The 25,655-nt window shown below is 37.7% G+C and overlaps 1 protein-coding gene across 4 annotated transcripts; it reads left to right on the forward strand.

The window, feature by feature from the left end:
- The first annotated feature begins 414 nt into the window (after positions 1 to 414).
- On the forward strand, positions 415 to 25,655 carry OSTM1 (osteoclastogenesis associated transmembrane protein 1). Of its 4 annotated transcripts, none has more exons than XM_059700786.1 (6): positions 415 to 901; positions 8,142 to 8,256; positions 16,222 to 16,319; positions 18,570 to 18,737; positions 21,049 to 21,214; positions 25,533 to 25,655. In XM_059700786.1, exons 1-6 carry the CDS (start codon positions 500 to 502, stop codon positions 25,562 to 25,564), a joined length of 981 nt encoding a protein of 326 aa, XP_059556769.1. In that variant the 5' UTR covers positions 415 to 499; the 3' UTR covers positions 25,565 to 25,655. The 4 variants fall into 4 exon arrangements, with proteins under 4 accessions (XP_059556769.1, XP_059556768.1, XP_059556770.1 ...); XM_059700785.1 differs by lacking the exon at positions 25,533 to 25,655 and adding an exon at positions 22,914 to 25,015; XM_059700787.1 differs by lacking the exons at positions 21,049 to 21,214; positions 25,533 to 25,655 and adding an exon at positions 22,914 to 25,015.

Raw genomic sequence — 25,655 nt, forward strand, 5'->3', positions numbered from 1 at the left:
TAAACAAATCTGCACAGGCACCTGCCAGCGGTCTTAGGGCACTAACTCATCATTCCGTCGCGTCCGTCTTTCTGCGGTGTGACTTCTGGAGGGCAGGGAACGCCCGATGCAGTGGGCGATCGAGGGCCACGAACCCCTCCCAGCCCCCCCCAACCCCCCGAGATTAAATTGTTCAAAGCGGTGGAAAACCTTCTTCTCAGGGCGGGAGAGCTCGGCTCTTGGGCCTTGCCCACCGCTCTGTCGGCCGCGCGACGCCTGCAGGGGGCGTGAGGCCTCCCGAGCGTGCGCACTGCTGCTCGCGCGCCGGCCTGCGGGGTGCGAGAGGCTCTGGGCAGCCAATGGGGCGGGGCGCCGCGAGCCGGGGGCGGGGCCATGACGCGCGCACCTCGTGACCCCACGCGCGGCCTGCGCCCCAGGAAACCGGAAGCAGCGGCGGTCGGCGGCGCCGGCTCGGAGTGGAGAGGCGGCGGTGAGCGCCCTGGGGTGTGGGAGCCCCGCGATGGATCCCGACGCGACGGTTCCGCGGCGGAGTTCGTGGCTGCTGCCGGGGCTGCTGCTGGTGCCGCTGCTGTGGTCGGGCCTGGCTCTGGGCACGCTCGCCGTGGACGGCAGCCCCCACCGGGTCCTGTACGACCTGCTGTCGGAGCAGCAGTTGCTGGAGGTGGAGGACTTGTCTCTGACCCTCCTGCGGGGAGGAAGGCTAGGGCCACAGTCCCTGCCCCCGGACCTGCCAGATCTGGATCCCGAGTGCCGGGACCTGCTGCTGGACTTCGCCAACAGCAGCGCGGAGCTGACGGGGTGTCTGGTGCGCGGCGCCCGGCCGGTGCGCCTCTGCCAGACCTGCTACCCCCTCTTCCAGCAGGTCGCCAGCAAGATGGACAACATCAGCCGCGCCGTGGGGGTGGGTAGAGGAGCACACCCGGAACCTCTGGCGGGAGGTTGGGGAAGGAGGGCGTGATGAGGTTAACTGGGGGGTTGGGGGGCGGGGCTCAGTTCCCCATCTGTAAGGAAAAGGGGTTGGACTAGGACTGGAGAGTTTGAGCATCAAAAAAGCGGATGGCGTTTTAGGGCTTGGGGCTTGAATGTTTGCCTTGGTAGCTGCTGTCGGGCATCCTCTTGGGTACCTACTGTGTACAGATAGCTATGACCTCACCTTCGCGGGCAGCCTTTTCCTTTCCTTCCCCTCCTTTCCTCCCTTCCCCAAACTCCACCACAGCTTCCCATTTCCACCTGGAGTCCCCAGGAAGGACCCCGCCTCCGCTGAAATCCTAGGTGGAGTGGGGAAGCTGTAGGGGTTAGGAGCTTGAAGTTTGTAGCCAGAAATGTTCAGACACCCCCCCCCCCCCCCCACACACACACACTTTATAGAAGTTTGTCCTTGTATTATTTTAGAGTCTTAGTTTTCTCCTCTTATTAGCCCTATACTCCCCGCAAGTTGCATTCTCTGTGCTTGTTTTCTCATCTGTAAGATGGGGATAAAAAGAACTCGTAGACTATTGGCACATAGTAATTGTTCTTAGTAAATGGGAGCTAAAATTTTAGAAAACTGTAAATTTACCTCCTATTCTTGGTACCCGTAGAGCTTTTCTGGTCATGTGGGTGGGTGCTGTAAAGGACTTAAAAAAGAGAAAGCCCGGGCTTGTTTGGCTCGGTGGTTAGAGCCTTGGTCCGCCGACCCAAGGATCCGAGTCCCGTCAAGGGCATGTACCTGGGTTGCAGGCCCGATCAGGCCTGAGATCGAGGCGTGCACAGGAGGCAACCCATCATGTCTCTCTCTTGCCCCTCCTCCCTCCCTCCCACTCTCTGTGAGAATCAATGGAAAAAATGTCCTCGCGTCAGGATGAATAACAACAGCAAAAAGACACAGCCGATACCTTCCTGTTCCTAGGAACCGTATAGGGTCTAGAGTAGGAAAGGATTAGCCTGTCAAGGCTGGAAGGAGTCACGAGGTGGGGGCCGGATATGCCTTGTAAAGGAAATCCATGAGTAACTGGGGTTGTGGAGTGGGGAAGTTTCCCTGGTATTGAGAGCACAAGTAATCTCATGAAAATATGGTTGGAATTACTTCATAAATCATAGTTGGTTTGGCAAAATACAGACTTGTATATAGTTACATCTTGTTTTAAGTCAGCCTGGTATCACTTAACATAAATATATATATATATATATATATATATATATATATATATATATATATAAAGAGGGGATTTATTGCATTAAATAACCCCTGCGGTCAATCTTTCTGTAAAGAGCCAGTTTTCAAAGTAGTTTAAATAAATTTAGGTTTACATGCAGTATTTTTCAGGCATTCTTCTATTGGGTATGGCAAGGGGGATAGATATATATGTGTACATCTCACTATGATTTAAAAATAAAGTCCCCAAGACTTGTCCCTGTTAATAGGGTATCATATGGCATCATATTCTGTTTTGAGCAAAGGTGAGTTTTATGGCCAGAATGACTGTGATCATGATGCAAAGCGTGGTCTTTTGAGGCAGCAAAGCTTTTTTCATTTATGTAGATACTGTGGAATGAAGAAGAGGTTAAATAATTACTGCAAACTCTAGTACAGTATTAGGGGCATCACGCAATCTGTACATACTTCTGCATGAATTCCCCTTCCCAGTGTGGACGTGCCAAACACTTCCTTCTCCTTCGTGACTCTCAGATTCTACCAGTGACCTGGGCACCTGGCTCGCCTCACCCTTGTGTGAAAGGAAGAGGGTAAAGAGATTAAAAAAAAAAAAAAGGTAGAAAATCCTTTCCCCAATCTGCATTTCCTCTCCAACTCATTCTAGACTTTTCTCTTTCCCCTCCTTTCCTCAGAGCTGGATGTGGTATATTAGTTCAAAAGTATGATTTCTGTGGTTCTGAGGTACTTCACGGATTCAGTAGGCTTTTTTGAGTTGGTTTGAGAATTGAACCATCATGTGCAGTAAGGTACATATGGGATAATGTTTCTTGAGTTTCTTAGGAGTGAATTTGAAGGAATCAGTTGTCCTTTGTGAGCATGGGAGATTTTTTCTCAAGAGTAATATATTTTCTTATACTCAGATAGACTTCTTTCATTTAAATCAGTTTAATCAGTAAGCACATGCTACTTCTTAAAAATAATATTTTTTTATTGATTTCAGAGTGGAAGGGAGAGGGAGAGGGAGAGAGATAGAAACATCAATGATGAGAGAGAATCATTGGTCGGTTGCCTCCTGCATACCTCCTACTGGGGATTGAGCCCGCAACTTGGGCATGTGCCCTTGACCTGAATCGAACCTGGGACTCTTCAGTCTGCAGGCCGACACTCTTATCCACTGAGCCAAACTGGCTAGGGCCTTTCACATCTATTTAGAGTGAATCTATGTCCATGGCTTAATTGAAGGAGGAGGGGAGTATAACAATGAAATAATCAAAGGAGAAATTAGCAAGCTGTTTCTGTGGTACAGCAAGTTAATTCATTTAATCGTAATAGAATTATCTGATGAGAATTCTATTTTCTTTTTACTTCCTCTTGGAATTACTGGGACAGGATCACATACAGTGTTATCTTAAGGTAAAGAATACAGTGATTTGTAGAAATCTGAGTGTAGAACTGATTGGTTCCTCCTTCTTTAGAGTCATACTTCTTTTAGTTTAAACCGATAGGAATGTGGTTTCATTGAGCTGCTCAATATCATCAGAGTGGTTGCCAGGATACTTTGGCCCCACATATTCTGAATTACTAAACTCTATCTTATTCTACTTGGTTTGTTTAAAATTTATATAGATAAACATACAGATATGTACAATTATTTATGAAGGTGCTAATGATTGGGGGTGTGTACCTAGAAGTGTTCAACATACTTTTAGTGTAGATTAATAAATAGATTCTTAGGAATATAGACAAAATTGAAACATAGCATAACATATTAATGTGTCTTTCATTAGAGATCAGAAAGTGTAATGCTGCTTATGTATTCAGTCAAAAAATTGAGTGTTGGCTAGTGGTAGTTACTAGGGATGTAGCTGTGAATGAGCAGAGCTTGTGGTCTGATAGGGAAAACTGACAAACATTTTATTATACAAGTAATTACTTAGCTCAAGTGTGATAAGTGTTGTGCAGGAAAAAACCTCAGATGATACCAAAGCACATAACAGGGTGCTGATCTTCACTAGGGCAGAGGGAAGATAGAGTGGTCAGTGACAAATCTGACACCTAAAATTTGAGAGGCTGTGGCTCAGGAGAGAAGGTATACATATAAAGAAATGGCAGATGTGAATACTGAGATGGGAGTCTGCTGTGTTTGAGGACTAGAAAGAACTCAAAGCTCTGTGAGCCATGAGGAGACTAGTGAGCTGAGCCTGAAGAAATAGGCAGGTTCCTGGTCATGTGGGCCTGGTAGGGTATGTAAGGGTTTTAGACTTTGATTTTAAAGCAGTGCAATGTTAGTGAAAGATTTAATTCTGCAGAACGACATGATCAGATTTGTACTTTAAAAGACCATTCTGGCAGGCTATATGAGGGGAATGGAGGGACAGACTGGGAGGGTAGAGGAAGAGTTGGTGTGGGGAAATGAAGAGACTCTTGCAGTGATAAGAGAAACGATGGTGGCTAGACTACATGTGGGCCATTGTAATGGGAAAAAATGGATAGATTTAGGAGATAAAATTGACAAGACTTAGTAGTTAATTGAATGTGGAGAGTGAAAGAAAGGAAATTATGATTTCCAGTGTTTTTATACGAGTTGCTTAGTGAGTAGGGTTGCTATTTACCCAAATGGAGAGAGGAACCTGTTTGGTGGTGGTGGTGGTGGAGATATGAACTTGATTTTGAAAATGTTGCTTCTGAGGTGTTTTTGATACATAGAAGTGAAGATAATGCATGTGTGGAGTGCAGTTTGGGATTATGGATTTATTGTGCAAATAATCTGCTTGGTTGTTTACTTTTTGCCAAATGGGCATGATGAAAATGGATGGTTGTGTTTATTGTGGTTAGGGTTCTGCTAAGTGGTTATGAGTATTTGAGTATTAATAATTTTAAATATAAACCAAGGGCCAGTGTTTTTTGGTCACTTACTAGATGTTGGGAATACAAAGATATAATACAAAGTTTTCTTCCCAAAGGAACTTCTGTTCAGATGAGGAACCTAGGCATATATAGATGGATAATAAGGTTTAAGAAACAGCCTCAGAGTGATTATGTAACTTATCCAAAGCCATGTAGTGGAAGAGGCTGGGTTTGAATTCAGAAGGACACTACTACATAGAGTTGTTATAAGGATTAAGTAAGTCATGCATTTGGAGCATTGAGAACCATTACATCATTAATGATGTACTTAGGATTATTCATCACTTCCCTTCCATTTCCATGGTTGCCACCATCTTTTCATCATATCTGAACTATGGAAATGTTCTCTGCCTCCTCACCCTATATATTATAACCTAGAGACCTGTGTGCCTACTGAATACTTCCTGAATACCATGTAATCATTCAATTTTCACCCATTGATCATTTTATTCTCCTAATTTAGCAGTCCATCGCCTTAACCACTTAGCCACCTCGTCCCATTATTCTCCTAATTTAGAATCCTCTTCCCTTTCTCAGTATAGGGCTTAGTTCAAATCTCACTTCCTAATTTCTCCCAACTACACTGATGTCTTCCTCAACTGAACTATCCCACACATTGACCCCTTATACAGACTGAGCTGTATGGATTTAAAAAAAAATAAGTTTTTGATTTCAGAGAGAGAAAGGGAGAGGGAGAGAGAAACATCAGTGATGAGAGAATCATTGATCAACTGCCTCCTGTGTGCCCCCTACTGGGGATAGGGCCCGCAACCCTGGGCATATGCCCTAACCCTGAATCGAACCTTGACCTCCTGGTTCATGGGTCCACGCTCAACCACTGAGCCACACCAACAAGGCTATATTAATTTTTTTGTTATTAATCCTCACCCAAGGAAATTTTTCCATTGATTTTTAGAGAGAGTGGAAGGGAGTGGGAGAGACAGAGAGAAACATCAATGTGAGAGAGACACATTGATTGGTTGCCTCCCACACAAGTCCCAACCAGGGCCAGGGATTGAGCCTGCAACCAAGTTACGTGCCCTTGACCAGAATCTAACCTGAGACCCTTAAGTCCAAGGGCTGACGCTCTATCCACTGAGCCAAACCAGCTAAGGCTGTATTGATTTTTTTAAATAGCCAGTCGTCTGCTTATGAAGCTTCAACTCATGTAACTGATTACACTTAGTCAACTATACCCACCTAGAACATTTCAGGTTGGCAGCAAGGTAGGTAGGTGAGAAAGTGTATATCAATTACTTACTAGGTGTCAAGTGATGAATGTATGTTATATAAGACTCATGATTATGAAACAACCTTTGAGAGGTTACCTCAGCTGTTCAAGATTGTCAGCTAGTGACTGAGACTTGTCTGACTCCTTAAGCTACGTTGTAATATTTAAGTGATTATAGAAATTTTCTTCTATGGCTGATATTGCTCTGAAAGCAATTTCAAGAAAGGACCTTTTAAAGTGCTTTCTTTAATTCACTATTTTAAAAGCAAGCATTTATTTTAATAAGAGGGCAAAACTAAGCCTCAGAGAGGGTAACCATACTAAAATAAACATTAGATACTAGAGGCCTGGTGCATGGATTGATGCACCGGTGGGGTCCCTCAGCCTGGCCTATGGGGATCGGGCCGAGACCAGCTCTCCAACATCCCCTGAGGGGTCCCAGATTGCGAGAGGGTGCAGGTCAGGCCGAGGGACCCCACGGGTGCACGATCAGGGCTGGGGAGGGACCACAGGAGGGCTCCAGGGCATGTCCCACCCATCTCGCCCAGGCCCGATCCACCAGACCCCAGCAGCAAGCTAATCTACTGGTTGGAGCATCTGCCTCTGATGGTCAGTGCACGTCATAACGACTGGTCGAATGGTTGAACAGTTGGACACTTAGCATATTAGGCTTTTGTTATATAGGATTTCAAAGCAAGAATTCTGCCCTTAAGTCCTTTTCTCTTTTCTCACCCCACATGGTTGATTAATTCTCTAGAGCTATCAGTCTTTCTCTTTTATTACTCATCACACTATTTAATTCTTTATCTTTATGCATCTGGGGAGTTTCTTGAAGCCCAGTGCTGAAGGCATTCCCTAATACTTCTGTATCCTCAAAACACCAGGATTCTTATAGTGCTTAGTAAGTACTAGGAGTTCATTAACTTTGAAAAAATGATTTAGTTCCTTGCTTGGGGCAAAAGGGAAGGGAAATATAAAAGGATCAAATAATTTAGGAACTTGGACTTATTTGCATAGCATGAATTTCATTATTAAAATGATTTGTGGGAAGAAAGCATGTTTGTTTGTTTTTTTCAAATATATTTTATTGATTTTTTTTACAGAGAGGAAGGGAGAGGGAGAGTTAGAAACATCAGTGAGAGAGAAACATCCATCAGCTGCCTCCTGCACACCTCCCACCGGGGATGTGCCTGCCCTTGACCAGAATGGAACCTGAGACCTTCCAGTTCGCAGGCCAATGCTCTATCCACTGAGCCAAACCGGTTATGGCGAAAGCATATTCTTTTATCTGGGTACAAACTTTGGGTACAAACTGGATGTGTCACATTTTCTTGTGGATTATAAGATTTTGAAGAAAAAATTACCTAGAAGATGAAACTAAATGTTTTGTGATAATTTATCCACCAGGGTAAAAAATTATGTAAATAATATATGTTCATTGTAGAAAAATTTAGACAGTGTGAAAGAGGCAAAAAAATAAAAATCAGCATATTTCCATTATGCCCACATTACCACTGCTACATTTTGTGAACAACTTTCCAGAATTTTTTCCCATGCACAAAAACTTAAGAAATATGACATGCATGCAATTTGGGCCTAAATTGTTGAGATAGTACTATAGAAGCAGACACTTACTTGAAAACAAAGATTTTCTTCCCTTGCAAATGAACCTGGTATCAACAAATGTTAGCTGCTACTGTTTTATTACAATTGTTATAATGACATTATTTGAATATATCAAATAAAATGTTAAAATGCTTAGAATAAATATTTTAATTATTTTAAAAGTTTTTTTTCTTTTTTGTCTAAAGTTGTATGGAAGCTCTTAAAAATATTCACATTCTATTTTTCTTTTCTTTTTTGTTACAGAATACTTCAGAGAGTCATAGTTGTGCCAGAAGTCTCTTAATGGCAGATAGAATGCAAATAGTTGTGATTCTGTCTGAGTTCTTTAATTCCACATGGCATAAGGCAAATTGTGCAAGTAAGTAATGCTTTCATGTTCATGTTGCAGTTATGGTTCAATAGTATAGAGTCAGATTTTAATGAACCTTGAAATTTTTGAATCTATGGAATACTTCTTATGACTATGTTTAATGAACTGTGATTGGCATCGGGGTTTATTAATGGGAACCACTTGGGCACATACTGAAAGGCAGAAAAGTAGCAGTTACCAGCATGAGCTTTGCAGTCTGAAGAGATCTGGGTTTGATTCTAAACTTTAGCACTTATTAGCCATAATGTACTAGCTGCCAGACCTTGGGCATGTAACTTTGCCTCTTGGGATTTCAGTTTCCTTATCTTTAAATTGATGATAATAATGAAACCTACGTTATACCATTGTCTTGAGGATTAAATGAGATCATTTGTGTGAAGTGCTTAACTCAGTACTTGACACATAGTTAATGTTCAAGAAATGTTAATTGTTTAGTAATAATTATATTACTGAAAGATGCTAAAGTCTTCTCTTTACCTTTGCATGTAAAAGAAAACCCATTTCTTACATATGTAGTCATTGCTTATGAAATCATTTGCCTATAGAAATATGTAAAAGAATAACCCAACAAAGAAAAGCTGGAGTTCATCACCATAAAACCAAGTATTATATGAAATGTTAAAGGGTCTTCTTTAAGAAGAAGAAAAAAAATAAAGTATATAAAAATATGAACAATAAAATGGCAATAAATACATATTTATTAACAAATGAATCTAAAAAAACCACACAAAATAAATGAAGAAACAGAACAGAAACAGATTCATAGATACAGAGAACATTTTAACAGCTTCCAGATGGGAAGGGGGTTGGAGGAGATGGGTGAAAAAGGTGAAGGGATTAAGAAGAACAAATTGGTTGTTACAGAATAGTCATTGGGATGTAAAATACAGCATAGGGAATATAGTCAGTAATATTCTAATAACTATATATGGTGTTAGATGGGTATGAGATTTATCAGGTTGATCAATCACTTAGTAAGTTATATAATGTCTAATCATTGGGGTGAACATCTGAAAGTAATATAATGTATGTCAACTATAATTGAAAAATGATTTAAAAAGAAATATGTAAGAGAATACAAGGGATATTTACTCTTTTATTGAAATGGAAGAAAGCAATCATATCACACTATAATTTTAAACAAATTGTGCCCAATCAGAAGTTTTTCTAGGATGTTCTCATTTTGTATTGTAGGAGACCAAAATATACTACCCCAAAATATGACTATAAGAGACCAGATCATGCCACCCCAAAATATGACCCTTTGGCATAAGGATTATTTTGAGCTAATTATTTTGAGAAACAGGAGAAGTTCTGAAAAATAGTAGAAGTAACATTTTGTAAGGGAAATTTGTATTTATAAAATCTTCATTTGTGAGGATGTTTCTATATACACTGAGTCGCCAGATTATTATGACCACCCCATCAGTACTTGGTTGGGCCACCTTTTGCCTTCAGTACTGCGGTGATTCTTCTTGGCATTGACTCCATGAGATGTGGAAAAAGTTGATGCGAGGAATCTGACACCATGCCTGATGAATAGCACTGTCCAGTTCTGTGAGATTTGATGGTTGTGGAACCAGCTGCCTGATGGCTCTTTTAACTTTGTCCCACAAATGCTCAATTGGATTGCGATCTGGTGATTGTGGGGGCCACCTAAGCAAGGTAAAGTCTCCCTCATGTTCTTGAAAGCACTCCTGCACAATATGAGCACCGTGGCATGGTGCATTGTCCTGTTGGAAGAAGCCATCTCCATTGGGATATGCCATCAACATGATAGGATGAACTTGATCAGCAACGATAATTAGGTATGTTGTGCTATTCAGACATTGTTCCACACGAACTAAAGGACCCAAATCATGCCAGGAAAACATGCCCCAAACCATAACACTGGCCCCACCAGCTTGAAGTGTTGTACTCATGCATGTGGGGTGCATGCTTTCATGCTGTTTCCGCCAAATTCTCACTCTGCCATCTGCATGATGCAACTGGAAACGTGATTCATCGGATCACATGACTTTTTTCCAGTGCTGAACTGTCCAATCCTTGGGTTCCTGTGCGAATTGGAGACATTTTATCTTGGTAACTGCAGACAGCAAAGGTGTTTGAACAGGTCTTCGGCTTTCATATCCTATACCAGGGGTCCTCAAACTACGGCCCGCGGGCCACATGCAAATACAAATATTGTATTTGTTCCCGTTTTGTTTTTTTACTTCAAAATAAGATATGTGCAGTGTGCATAGGAATTTGTTCATAGTTTTTTTTTAAACTATAGTCCGGCCCTCCAACGGTCTGAGGGACAGTGAACTGGCCCCCTGTTTAAAAAGTTTGAGGACCCCTGTCCTATACGATGCAGTGTACGGCTAATTTGCCTACAAACATCAGGTGGTCATAATCTGTATCTATCTATCTATCTATCTATCTATCTATCTATCTATCTATCTATCTATCTATCCATCCATCTATACCACGTTCAAAGGCTGTTAAATCGCGTTGTTTACCCATATCTCCTACTGTCGTGGTAAACAACCTGCTTCCCTATTTATAATGGTCTGGCCCTCTAGCAACTTCAGTGCGAAATTATAGCTGATTTGCCTACAAACGTCAGGTGGTCATAATAATCTGACTACTCAGTGTATACCAGAAAGAGCTCAACTCTTTCAATTTGCATTACAAATAACATGGAAACTAGTTCTTGTGGAGAATGATTGCTAAGAAATAAAGAAAATAAATCAACTAATTCTCCTGTGCAGAACTTTGAAGCTGTTAACAGAAGTGCATTGTGGACATAGGGATAATTTTGTTATTGAGATGCTTCTTGGTTGTCTCATGCATGTGACATTTGAATAACTAGCAGAACGACTGGATTTGATGAGACCATGAATTGTTTTATGGTTAAGTGTTTTCGTTCTTCGGTTTTTTTCTTTTTCAACTTTATTGAGATATGATTGACATGTAACATTGTGTAAGTTTAAGGTATATAATGTGTTGATTTGATACACTTATATGTTGCAAATGATTACCACTGTAGTGTTATGTTAGGTAACACCTCCATCACATGACATAGTTACCATTTCTTTTTTGTGGTGAGAACATTTACGATTTAGTCTCTTAGCAACTTTCAAGTACTTAATCCAGTATTGTTAACTATAATTACTACATCAGATTCCCAGAACTTTCTCATAATTGGAAGCTTGTATCCTTTGACCAACATCTCCCCATTTTTCCCATCCCCAACGCCTGGTAACCACAGTTGACTCTGTTTTTATGTATTCAGCTCACAGTTGACTCTGTATGTCAGGGTTTATTTCTGGACTCTTGATTCTCTTCCATTGATTTCTATTCCGGTGATAAGTGTCAATCTTCCCTAGTTGATCAAACTCCCAGGGAAGGGATTTATGACAATTGAGTTTCTTTTGGAGGATCTGTCTTTAGGCAGATAAGGGGAATCACAAAAAGCTGCTCTCGGCATCTGCTGTGTCAAGTGCCTTCAGCTCAAAATCATTCTTATGGCAAAGAGGTATATTTTAGAAAGGTCTATGTTCTGATACCCTTCGCTTATTATATCTTGATTCTTTACAAATCAATAATAAAATTTAATGGTTAGCCTGAAGGTCAATTAACCAGAACCCCTTTTTCCCATATTTTATCTATATGGTAATATACTAAGCACTAGACTCACTCATTTGTATCTTATAATTTAAAATGTCTTAGTTTTCATACTTATTAAACTTATGTTGTCCAGGTACAAAATTCCTTTAGTTTATACCATATTTTCTGAAGCTTGTCCTATTTTTCAGAAATTAGTGATTGTCTCTATTTTCTCTATAAAACTAGTTTTGAAAAACAGCAGATACTTTATACAAATTCCTATTAGATGCCAAATACTTTACGAAAGATGTATAATTCCTGTTATCATAATTCAGTAGGTTTCCATGAAGGTCTTAACTTGAATTGTTAACACCCTTAAGAATACCTTTTGAGCTGATGCTTCAGCCCTCACTGAGAAAGAAGCTGTGCTAATGTGACCTTGATGAGGCTGCATTGATTATCTGAGATGAGGAAAATTCATAATGACCACTTCATTTAGTGCTTATAGGAAGCTTTATTATCATCAATATTCCTTAACTTAATAATTTTTAAAATATATAGCCTCTTATTGTTTATAACTTCATGTTCCCAGTTCCTATAAAAGGATAAAAGGAATTTTACTGGAGTTCCTTTATTTTAAATCAGAAAGTCAGGGCTCATTAATAATGAAGACATTTTTAGCCTCATTATATAAATGAATTTATGCTGTATAATGCCACTGTTTAATGATCACTGAAAAATTTGATGGTACTGTATTAATACAGTATATAACAAGATGTCCAGTCTATATAACTAACTTTTAATTTAATGTTCCAGTTATTTTAAGGGAAAAGGAATGGCTGTCAGTGAAATAGAAGAGATTAATTTGTTGTTCAGAGAAGCTTCCTTTATAAATCACTTTTTCTTTTGTTTGCCTTTTATAATTCTACAAATTTTTTATAAAGAAATTTTACATACTTTATATGGAAGAAATGAAAGCATTGCTCTCAATTATTCATGTACTACTTTTGTAGGCAACACAGGGATGGACACACACACTCATCTATCCCTATATTATGTATGTCAGTTGCATGACTTGGCTTATTATAACACAGATTGCCATGGATGCAATTGTATTCCCTGTATAGGAAAACCTGTTCAATCTTGTTTGCCCAATATACTAATATTTTGCATATTTGTTATTGTGTTTCTTTTTATTTATATGTACTCTGCCTTATGCTTAAAATGATTCAAGGCAACTTTGTGATGATGTTAAATCAGGATTAAGGGGGGAGGTTTATGTTATATCTATTTTAAAGAATTCAGTATGTGAACTTTTTGAAAGCTGACAGATGGAGTACAGGTTTTAAATAGTAAAGAAAATGTGGCATAATTAAGAAGATACTTAGTTGAGGGTCTAGAACAGGGGTGGGCAAACTTTTTGACTCGAGGGCCACAATGGGTTCTTTAACTGTACCGGAGGGCCGGAACAAAAGCATGGATGGAGTGTTTGTGTGAACTAATATAAATTCAAAGTAAACATCATTACATAAAAGGGTACGGTCTTTTTTTTGTTTTTTAGTTTTATTCATTTCAAACGGGCCAGATCCGGCCCGCGGGCCGTAGTTTGCCCACGGCTGGTCTAGAAGGTATATTTTATATTTCAATGCCTTACTAATTTGATGTATAATTCCCCCATGTGCCACTTTGTTTCTCTGGTTATTTGCTAATTTATCAAGTGATCCCTCAGCTTTTTAAATGATAATGTGAACAATTAGAAAGGAACTCACATTCTTGAGAAGAAAAGGCTGCAGGGAATATAGATAGGTACATGAGTTGAGAGAAGGAAAGACTGTAGAAATAGATTCACTAGCAGGGTCTTATGTACACAAGGTGCAGACCAACCCATGTACCTAGGGGATTGTGTGAGGGGTGAATGGGGCCCAGTTCCAGCTCAGCCCCTGGAAGCAGGAGTGTTGGTGGGGTTTTTTGTTGTTGTTTATTTGTTTGTTTGTTTGTTTTTTGGTAATTAGTTTACCCAGAGGGGATGTCTTTTTAAAATTTGCACAAAGAAGTCTTAATTGCTATTGCTGCCCCATTCACCAGGTTTAGGTTTGTATCTCAGGCACCAACACTGATCATTTGGTAGTGACCGAATCTCTGCATCGTGTAAGACATCTATGGGCAGTGGAGGGAGGAATGTGGCAGGTGTTTTTTGACTCTGAGTATTGAACTTTAATGGTTAGAATTTATCTGTAAATATTTAGTTATTTTTTAGTGTTTGAAGCTGCAGGCTCAGGAATCAGACAGTAGAAATTTCGTTTTCACTTAACAGTTTTATGACTTTGGGCAACTTCCTTAATTCCTCTAGGCCCCAGTTCCTTATTTAGAAAATGGAGATAATGATAGTTCTTGCCTCATGGGATTGTTGTAAGAATGAAATGGGGAAAAAAGTGTTTAAAGCACAAGCATAGCACAAGTACTCAGTTAATGTTAGCTTTCATTGTAATGATTGTTGTTTATCATACTACATGCATATCTCATAGTGTGTCATATCCTAGTGTCTACTGTATGGAAGAAAAAAATCTTTTTCCTCTGTTTTAGGTTTTCTGGGTGAGACTCTGCAAATTAGACTGGCCAAAGACAGGTTAACAAGAGAAAACAAGCAGAAGTTTTTAACATATGTGTTGCACTTGTATACATGGGAGCCCCCAGTGATGAGTAACCCAAAGGGATGGTTAGAATTTGGGTTTATATGCCATCGTAGGCTAATGAAAGAAAAGGGACTTGGGGCTTCTGGGTGGAGAAGACAAGTTAGGGGAGGATGACCAGGAAAGGTATGGTAAACAAGGGTTGTATAGTAAGGCTCGTCACAGAGATTGAAGTTAGTGCCTCTCCATTGGTAAGAGTTGTTGAGTCCTCTTCTTCCTTTTACATGATAGGCAAACATCTTTGCAAATGGAAATTTCCTTCATAAATACTTACAAAATTAAAACTTGTGCCCTGCTTTTGGAGTTTTCCTGCATCTGCTGGTTCTCAATGGCCTTTAGCTCAAAATAATCCATATGCTATAGAGGCTTATTTTGAGGTGGCATAGCCTGGTCCCCTTCACTGCCTACTCAGTCTCTATTATCCATTGAATTCTTTTCATTTGCATTGCCACCTTTCTCTTGGATAATTGCAATAGCCTGCTATTCTGTCCCTCCATTCCCAGTTGAGAGTTATCATAATAGGTGGCCCTGCGGGGGTATATAATACAGCTACCAGTTGAAATTAAGGGGGACAAGAGTGGGGTTGATTGCTACAGAATAGAAAACATTGGGAACATCCTTGGTAGAGTAATTGGTAGGGCATCTATAAGGATTGTTTTGTGAATTAGAATTAGAATTGAGTTCGTTTACTCTAACTTTAGAATTTTCTAAAATAATATTCTACAACCAGAATTGGAGACAAGAAGGTAAATGGAGTCTGTCTAGGGTTGAAAACGTTTGTATGTGGAACACAAAGAGGATCAGGATTCTAGGAGGGTGAGATTGAAACTGCTGACCATGAGTTCTAGGATGTGAAGCTAGGCACTTGAACCTACCAGACGAGAGGGTAAACTGAGAACACGGAGAGGTAAAAACAAAGTGAGGATAAAGAATAGGTTTCTTGAAGAAGGGAGAATAGGTAAATTGGGCTACATTCAACATAGAAAACAGTGAAAAGGAATGAACTTGAGCTAATGCTAAGCAAGGGAAGCAAGTTACAGAGGAATATCATTTATGTGAGATTTTCTAAGACGTGTAAACAGTTCTGTTTTTTCTCTCCCATGCTTTACCATACTTGAAGCCTCTTTATCAATATTTCAGGCAAAATTCCCACCAGCTTGTTTCTCTGGTCTCCCAAAGGGCATATGAAAAAATGTTACCCTGTTAGAGGCAACAAATGACCCACTAGTGATGATGAGACACAGACCTACTAAATTCGATACAGAAAAGGATAAAAAAGCAGATGAATTTAGGAAAAAATAATGCAGGATAAACAGTCTTATACCTAAACAGCACTAAATCCTACTCAGGAAACATGTGATAACTGATGTTCATGATTAAGACGTGCCGACAAAAATTGATTGGTATATTATTTTTATAAAGCAAGGAGAATATGTGATTATTTTAAGATTTTCATGAAAATGGTTATGATATAAAAAATAATTTTTGGAAACTAAAAGGGGTAAACTTTATGTATGTGGGAAATTCCCTTATATGGAACACTTCAAGCTTGTTTAAATAAAGAATTACTATAGTGTGAAACAGAAGATGATAGCTTGAGGGAGAGAAATGGCAATATATAATTGTTGCTTGAGATATATTAATATACTTTTTTGCGTTTTTTTTTTGACAGATTGTTTAACGAACAAAAGTGAAGAATTATCAATTAGCACGTTAAACTTCCTCAATCAATTTAATAACACCTTGACCTGCTTTGAGCATAACCTTCAGGTATTTTATATCTGATACTTGAAATTAAAATGAATAAAAAATAATTCCAACTCTTATGGCATTAATCTATACACACAATGTAGAGAAGTTAGCGGACCTGGATGTCTGCTGAATTTTTCCATTACTAGCCCTTAGGCAAATCACAGAAATTTTAGTTTCCTTTTTGTACCTCAGGGATAGCAAGATCTACCCAGCCTACCTTCAAGTATTTTGTAGTGAGGACCCAGTGAGATACTGAACATGAACACATTAACTGAGACGTGTGATTGTTTAACTTACTAGTAAACGTAATGTTCTGTCGGACAGTAATTTACTTTGCCTTTGTGCAGTATGGTATTTTGCAATGCATATGATTCTGTGTGTTTATAGGAAGCTTATTCTTTGCGTCAGTATTCACTTACATATATTTTACCTGCTTAAAAAGGCACTGTTTAGTAGGTAACTTTGAGTATTGAATTAATAATACAAAAGGTAGCCTTCAAGAAACCTACCCTAGTGGTTTTCAGTTTGTCCAACTCTGATCTCTGAATGTTGGTATTGGAACCTCCTTGGTGGTGATGAGGATGAGATTGGAACTCTGATAAAATTATAATTTTGAAACTCCCTTAACAAGTAAATAATCCCCACAAGTAGATGTGAACATATTTAGGATATAGATATGTATGATTTCCTCATGATAACACAGAATTATGAATTTTCCTGACAATAATAAAAACTGTGTTCTGAAGGATGTTAGTAGATAGCCTTTGTACTAATAAGGTTGGGAAATACTTTACTATAGGACTTCATAATTATAGTGGAGTAATGTGTGTTGCAAAACTCTAAATTGTAATTTTTGTATATTAAACCTATTTACCCAGAAACTCTTTACTTTAAGAGATTAGTATTCTCATGAATGCATTTTAGGGAAATTAGCATTTCTCCTGGAATGTTAGTTGCAAATATTTTTCCTAGTTTGTTTTTTGTCTTTTTATTGTGCTTTTCTTTTTGTTATGAATGAATTTTAATTTTTATGTTAGATTTATAAAAATATTTAATGGTTTGCAAATTTTGTGTCACACTAGAAGGCCTTTTCCCACTTCGAGATTATTTTTTAAAATTCTCTTATGATTTCTTTTAGTATCTTTGTGGTTTTTATTGCTATGTTAAAATATATGTGCATTTAAAATTTTTTATTTTTATTATTTTTTTATTATTTTTTTATTAGTTAAGGTATTACAAATGTGTCCTCATCCCCCCCATTAATCCCCAACCTCTCCCCCTCGCACACTCATGCTCCCATCCCCCTGTTGTCCATGTCCATTGGTTTGGCTTATATGTGTGTATACAAGTTAAAATTTTAATATAAATGCCTAAATTACACTCTCCTATCAAGGGTCTGTGCTCAATTTTTGATTGAATGCTTTTAGCTAAATGCACAGTTGTTCTGTGAAAAAGAGGCAATGGGCCATTTCTTGTGACAGAACTAGAGTCTTAGTTTCTCTGTCAAATAGATGGTGAGGCTAATGTGGGGGCTATATCATGTTAAATCCTCTTATTATTCCTTTCTCTTTCATTCTGATATTCAGTTAACATAGCATTTCTCCAGGCCACTAGGGGAAGAATAAAGTGAACTGACTCTTTAGAAAACACAGCATTAGTCCTCAGTAAAAAAGACTGAGATTCACTAACATACTATCTTACATGTTATATCCATTACCTTCATTTTAGGTTAAAGAATTCTTTGGTGTTAGTCCCTTTTTGTTGAGTAGAAAGGCCTGGATTACAAACCTTGGGGTAAGAGGTTTGTAATGTGGGATGTAGTTTTAGTTACTTTTCCTTTCCCATTAATAAAGTCCTGTCTGTTGAAGTCAACATAGACAAGCTCATATTTGATTTATGCGGTGAAAGTAGGATACATAAGAGCAAATATGTAAAATGGTAAGATAATTTAGGAAATTTTTGTTGTCCTCAGTTAACAGAGGGTAGTGCAGTAGTTTTCAGAATTTAGAGGTAACTGGAAAGTGCCAAAATATGTTGCTATGTGCTTTACATGCCAGGTTTCTAATCCTTGGGACCTATAATACAGGTAGTGTAGTCCTCCATTGTAGATGATGAAACCGAGGCTCAGAGTGACTTAGTGACCTGCCCAACATCATAGCTCAGCACTTACCATACTCTGTTATTTCCTGTTTTCTAGGAGGGCAAATAGCTTACATTAAGGAGATGTAATGTTTATTGTATCTATTATATGTGCCTTTGACATTTTAGGAGAGCATACACAGTCTTCTGCAGTTAAGAAATTATTCAGAAGTATGCAAAAACTGTCGCAATGCGTACAAAACTCTGAGTAGTATGTACAGTGAAATGCAAAAAAGGAATGAACATGAGAATAAGGCCGAACCTGGAACACATTTATGCATTGATGTGGAAGATGCAGTAAGTACTTTGCTTGTAATAAGATACATATTTTACAGTGTTGTTGAATATGCCTTCAGTATTATTACACCTTTCAGAGGTATATTGGAATCTTCATATTTTGTCTTCAACCAGAAATAACTAATTATAAAGTAGTAAAGTTTTAGAATATCATCTGTCAAACTAAAATGGAAATCAATCAGGTCTTCATAACTGAGTTGATACTTTGGTACATTTTGATTTTTAAGTTTGATAATTTGTATCATTTTCTGAGTTGTGTGGGCTTTGTTATGTGTTTACATTTCAGTTTCTTATTCATGTGTTGCTGATTCAAGAAGTTTTGCTGTCATGTATTTCTGAAGCCATTCCTCATTTACTTCCTACCCCATTGCTTTATTTCTTTATATCTATTACTATCTGAAAATTTTCTTTGTTTATTTATTTACAGTCTGTCTTCCCCCACTAAAGTATAAGCCACATGAGGATAAAAGGACCTCATGCCCCTTTTTGTTTTCTGTTTAGTATTTAGAACAGGGTCTGGCATATAACAGGCCCTTAGTAATGTGTATCGATGGAATGAATGGTCAACAAAAAAGCTTTTTCTCCATTGTATAGCCTGCCTTTTCATGGGGCACCACGAGATGGCGATCATGCCTTTTTATGGGAATATGATGTCTGAGTATTGAGGCTTAGAGGAAAGTGAGTAATTACTGGCTAAACATAGAGAACTAAGGGTCAAAATTGATAAACTTAATGATTGAGAATGATGAATATGAATTATCATAGCAGCCCAGAGTTAACTATAGTGGATCAATAATATTCAGGATGGCAAAAAGCATTTCAAATAGATGCACCCTGGGGATTTTTGTGGGGTTTTTTTACTGCTTTATTACCAATGTCTAGAATAGTACCTGATTTCTTTCCTTTTTAAAAATATATATATATTTTTATTGATTTCAGAGAGGAAGGGAGAGGGAAAGAGAGATAGAAACATCAGTGATGAGAGAGAATCATTGATTGCTGCCTCCTCCACGCTCCCTACTGGGGATCGAGCCTGTAACCTAGGCATGTGCCCTTGACCAAAATCGAACCCAGGACCCTTCAGTCCGATGCTCTATCCACTGAGCAAAACTGGCTAGGGCAGTACCTGGTTTCTTGTAGACTCTCAATAAGTAATAAATATATGTTTTTAAAACAATAGTCTATTTCATTGTTTTTAAAATAAAGAAGGAAAATGAATATTGGTTCTGTGACATAAGTGGAATTACACAAGAAATCAACATGACCACCTATTTTAGAACATCCTTCTTGCAATAAGAAAAACTTACAGTTAACATACAATGTATAATTTGTAAACCATAACTCAAGTAAACAAAATCCAGAGAAGAACAGTTTTCTATATTAAATTTGATAATTTCCTTGTATTATCAGACTGACAGAAATCAAGAGCTCAGTGAAAGTAAGATATTGCTGCCCTTAACTTGTATCTATTGTATGCTACTAAATAAGATACTAATATTGTCTAAGAAAGTTTCCATGACTCATTGGGTATTATGTACTTAAATATATTTGCCATGAGTATGAACCTTTCATATATCTCAGATAAAATATTAGGCATTTCATAAACAGAGAAGCCCTATAAAGTTGATATTTTTATTTTCATCTAAAAATATTGCAACTAGATTAGAGATTACATATGTAACAGGGAAAAAAATTTTGTGAGTCTCTCCCCGCTCCATTCCCCACATTTTATTGAGGTATAATTGACAAAATTATAATATAATTCAAGTGTATAACATGATGATTTGACATGTATGCACTGTGAAAGGATTCCCACAGTCGAGTTAATTTATACATCCATCACATCATATAGGTACCCTTTTAAATCTTTTTTAATGGATGAAGCATGGTCTTATATTCTTATTGACACAAGTTCTCTGTGTCAACTCTGTGAAAGGTCAACATTATTTGGACATTAGGACATTATTTTGGACATAAAGGTTAACATGAATTTAGAATATGAAATTTTTGTATGGATATAAATTTATACAATGACTAATTGTGAACCACCTTATTTCCTAGCAAAAGATATTGTACTCAACGATCCATAGATTTATTTTACCATGTATATTTAGTCTAAATTCTAAGTGTTTGTTTAGTTATTAACAAAATAATTGTATGAAATTGAAGACAGACTGTCTAGGGCGGGGGGATAAAATGGATACATATGTAATACCCTTTGTAATACTTTAAGCAATAAAAAAAAAAAAAGAAAGAAATTGAAGACAAACTAAATATAAAATAGAGTAATATTATTTGTTATTTTTTCCAGATGAACATTACTCGAAAACTTTGGAGTCGAACTTTCAATTGTTCGGTCCCTTGCAGTGATACTGTGCCTGTAATCGCTGTTTCTGTGTTCATCCTTTTTCTACCTGTGGTCTTCTACCTTAGTAGCTTTCTTCACTCAGAACAAAAGAAACGAAAACTCATTCTACGTAAGTGTCTTTTTATAATTGTTCATTTATTTAGTTAAAAAATTGTATTTTAAAAATTTAGGCCTGGCCTGGCCAGCATGGCTCAGTGGTTGAGCATTGACCTATGAACCAAGTGGTCCCAGCTTGATTCCCAATCAGGACACACGCCCAGGTTGTATGTTTGATCCCCAGTAGGGGGCATGCAGGAGGCAGCCAATAAATTATTCTCTCTCATCGTTGATGTTTCTCTCTCTCCCTGTCCTTTTCTCTCTGAAATCAATAAAAATATATTTTAAAAATAAAAATAAAAATTTAGGCCTGTTTTAAAAATGATATATACTCTGAGAACTCAAAGTTTATTAACCTTAGATAATTCTTTACTTCCAATTTCACAATTATGCTTACTAATGAAAGAGATGTATAAGAAATTTATAAGTGCAGATCATCAACAGTCAACATACAGTATCTTTCAGATGCTTTAACTGAAAAAGCTAGATTCCCTGGAATAGGTTGGCAACAGCGGGGAAATAAGCAACAAAGATGTTGAAGACCTGAAATGGCCACAGTGGGGAGATAGAGACAGCTCTTAGGCCCACTGGAGCCGTGGCAGAAGCACCTGAGAGTGCAGCTGGCAAGGATAAATGATAGTTTACACACAGTTTATTTCTGAACAAATTGAAATTGCAGTTGCAAGAACATTACTTGACATATAGCATGTACTCAATACAAATTAATACCTTTCCTTTGTTCCCATCAAATAGGGCAGAACAGAAAAAGCACTAACTAGAAGATCCCATTTAGCTGAAGGAAAATGCCTCTAAGTCTCTTGAGATGCTTGTTTATTTTCAGAATGAAAGTAAGAGCTTCTCTTTTAGTAATTTTAGTTTATAAAAAGAAAATGTTTTTTGGAGAAAAAAGTTAGGCCTTCCCCCCCACCCCCATACACTATTCTACCACCCCTTGTCCCCCCTTTCCCTCTGGTAATCTCCATACTATTGTCTGTGCCTAAGAACTGAAGTATTATTTTTTAAATTCTCACCCGAGGACATTTTTTCCTATTAATTTTTAGAGAGAATGGAAAGGAGGGAGAGAGGGAGGGAAGGAGAAAGAGAGGAGAGAGAGAGAGAGAGAGAGAGAGAGAGAGAGAGAGAGACAGAGAGAGACAGAGAGAGACAGAGAGAGAGAAGCATGGAAGTGAGAGACATCAATTGGTTGCCTCCCACATGTGCCCCCACTAGGGCTGGGGATCGAACCTGCAACCGAGGTACATGCCCTTGACTGAAAATTTAACCCTCGCCCCTTTGGGCTGACTCTCTCAACTACTGAGCCAAACCGGCCACGGCTGAACTGGATTCTTTTAAGAGAAATTTATATTTGGATTTCTAACTTAGACTTTTGAATATGTAATTTTATTATACGTTATAGCACTTCCATTTGTGAGTACTTTCACCTATATTACATATTTCAGATTGTGATGTTCAATATGATATAAATTACGTCTTTTTTACTTGGTACTGCTTCTAACAAAGTTATGTTTTTTGAGTTTGATAGAAAAAATAGACTTGGGTTTTAATTCTTAGAAGATTGAACCTATTCTGATTCAAATATAGCATTAATAGATGAGTACTATATTTAAAAAAAAATACTATAGTTTACATTAAAATAATGAATAATCATATTTAGAGAATTAAGTTTAAGTTAATACTTTTGATTTATATAGCCAAACGTCTCAAGTCCAGTACCAGCTTTGCAAACTTTCAAGAAAATTCAAACTGAAACCTACAAAATGGAGAATTAACATCATATCCCATGGATGAATGGTGAAAGATACAGCTTGGTCCAAAAGAAGATAAAGTTCTTAAGAAATTTAAGGACTTCTGATTTATTTTAAAAAATAAGAGTTTTTGGTTTTTCTTTCCTTTTCCACCCCCTTTTAAAGGTTTTGGGTATTTTTAATTTACAGGCATAGCAATGTTGTCTATTTTAAAGTCTATTTATTATAGTAACAAAATATGCAAGGACAATCTTTGTTTTATTTTGTAGGCATATTACTATTTGTGACTTCTGGTATCTTATTAACAATAAGTTAATAAGTTTTTGAAAACCGACATTTAAAAATTAATCAGTTATATCAAAGACTTTGAAAAAGAAATATACTTGCCAAAAAGTAGCAGATCCAAAGATTAATTTACATTACCATGGCAGTATTATTGTTACTTATATATTAAATATGTCATGTTATAAATAATAAGTAATTCAGTCTCTAGTTTTCTTAAAGTCATTTTTGAAACCACTAATTATAGACCTCCCTAACAATTTTTAAAAGTGGAAAGACCCATTACATTTATCTTTGTAAAAAGAATTATGGTAACTGGTTTCTTACTTGACTTTTATAAATACTATTTTACACCTTATTTTTGCCTTTATTTCATAAGTAATTTGAAATCATTGGACTGCTTTATTATATTCAGGGCAAGATGGATTCTTTTTATACCAGGGATTTTGCATTGTGAATTACATTAAGTTGTTTGGCAATTTATAATTTATTACTACTTTAAGTCAAATGTAGCATTATCACACTGTATTTAAATTGTGACTTTTTAATGGAGATTTTCTTAGGATATTTGGGGATTTTTGGAAGGGAGATACAGGAGCAGTAAAAAGAAGCGTAAGATTCAGACAATAGACAGGGACCTGTGGGGATGCTCACAATAGGACCACGAAATGGTTTATACTAGGGGCATGAGTCAGAATGAGCTGATACAGAAAGCAGTTAAGATGATGCTTATTTTTTTCTAAATTATTTAAATCAGATAAAGGTGATATGATTGATATGAAGTCAAATACTTCACTCTCAGAAAACATTCTATTTGGAATGTTTCTGTCTTTTTTAAAAAGCTTCATTTCTGAGTTGTTTACAATTTTTCCCCTCAGGTTTTTAGTGTTAGGTATTTCATTTGTTAATTCCTAGTTACTTTCTTGGTGGAAAAAAGCTTTGTATTAAAATGAGTTTGGTTAAATGTTATAAGAATTTGAATATCTTTGTGTACTGTAAAATACTCTATAAGAGAGACAAGAAGGTGTTTTTGTTTTTAAATGTTTACCGTATAGGCAGAGGGAAAGAGAAGGCTCATTCTTGGATGTGTAACATATCCACAAGCTGTAACTGTCTAGTCTGCTGTGATCCATTAAAAATGTGCTGGGTTTGTTCTGTTGTTACTGTTCCCGCTGCTGATACTAATAGCACTATTATGATTTGAAGCATATAGTTGAGGGCCATTGAAAGCAATCTTTCATTAATGCAGATGAACCAGTTTACATGTGCAAAGGTACAGAATGGCATATTCGATTCTATAAGTAGTGACTTGGAGCACTTTTGAATATTATGTATTTCTAAAAACCATCGCTTTTGGAAATGTTTGCTAATAAGCACTTTAAAAAAGAAAAGGCAGCCTTTACTATTTTTCTGGTTGAGTCATTGCTCTTTAGAAGTTGCATCAGAAAGAGATGTATTAAGTACTATACTAAAGTGTGTAAATATTTCATTTTTTAGTCATATTGAGAAATTCTTTGCATAGTTCTGAATTCTTAGACACATAGCATTTGTGTGTACAAGAACATCTTTAGTTTTTTTGACACTTTGAAATAAACAAAGTAGCTTAAGGAAATTGCAGTGCCATATTTGATTTTTTTAAATTCCTTTTTAAAATTTGAGCTGTAATTAAACATCATATTTCAGTTTTTCAGGTATTGAGTTTAAATATCTACTTTAAAGTACCATCTATCTTATAATTTTGCTGTAAATAAAAATGTACTTTTGGATTTTGTGTTGTTGTTGGATTTGAGAAGTAGGAATAGCATCCGCTACCTTAAAGTGTAACTCTAAATCAATAAATAACACCAGGGCATAGTTGGTAAATATTACTTCCAATTGGACCAGTATTTTGATTGTTTTAAAAAATACCTTTTTATTGATTTTAGAGAGAGAGGAAGGGAGAGGGAGAGAGAGAGAGAAACATTAATGAGAGAAACATCAAAATCGATTGGCTGCTTCCTGCACCCCCCTTGCTGGGGATTGAGGCTGAAACCCAGGCATGTGCCTTGACTGGGAGAACTGGGACCTCTTGGTACATGAAAAGATGCTCAACCATTGAGCCACACTGGCCAGGTGGAACCAGTATTTTGTGATGTTTTATGGATGAGCTCTACTTTTTACTGCAATATCTACACTAATAAAAGCGAAACATGCAAATTGGTGTCACTCTGCTACGCCCACCAGCCAATCAGGATGAGTATGCAAATTAACCCAACAAAGATGGGGGTTAATTTGCATATGCAGGTGCGGAGCGAATACTGAAGGCTCCGGCCTGAGCGAAGACTGCAGACTGAAGAAGACGACTGAAGACTGAAGAGGCTTGGCTTCTCCGCTGCGGCCAGAGCGGAGGCCTGGGTCCCAGGTGCC

The sequence above is a fragment of the Myotis daubentonii genome, chromosome 6 (genome assembly GCF_963259705.1).
Source record: "Myotis daubentonii chromosome 6, mMyoDau2.1, whole genome shotgun sequence".
Lineage (NCBI taxonomy): Eukaryota > Metazoa > Chordata > Mammalia > Chiroptera > Vespertilionidae > Myotis > Myotis daubentonii.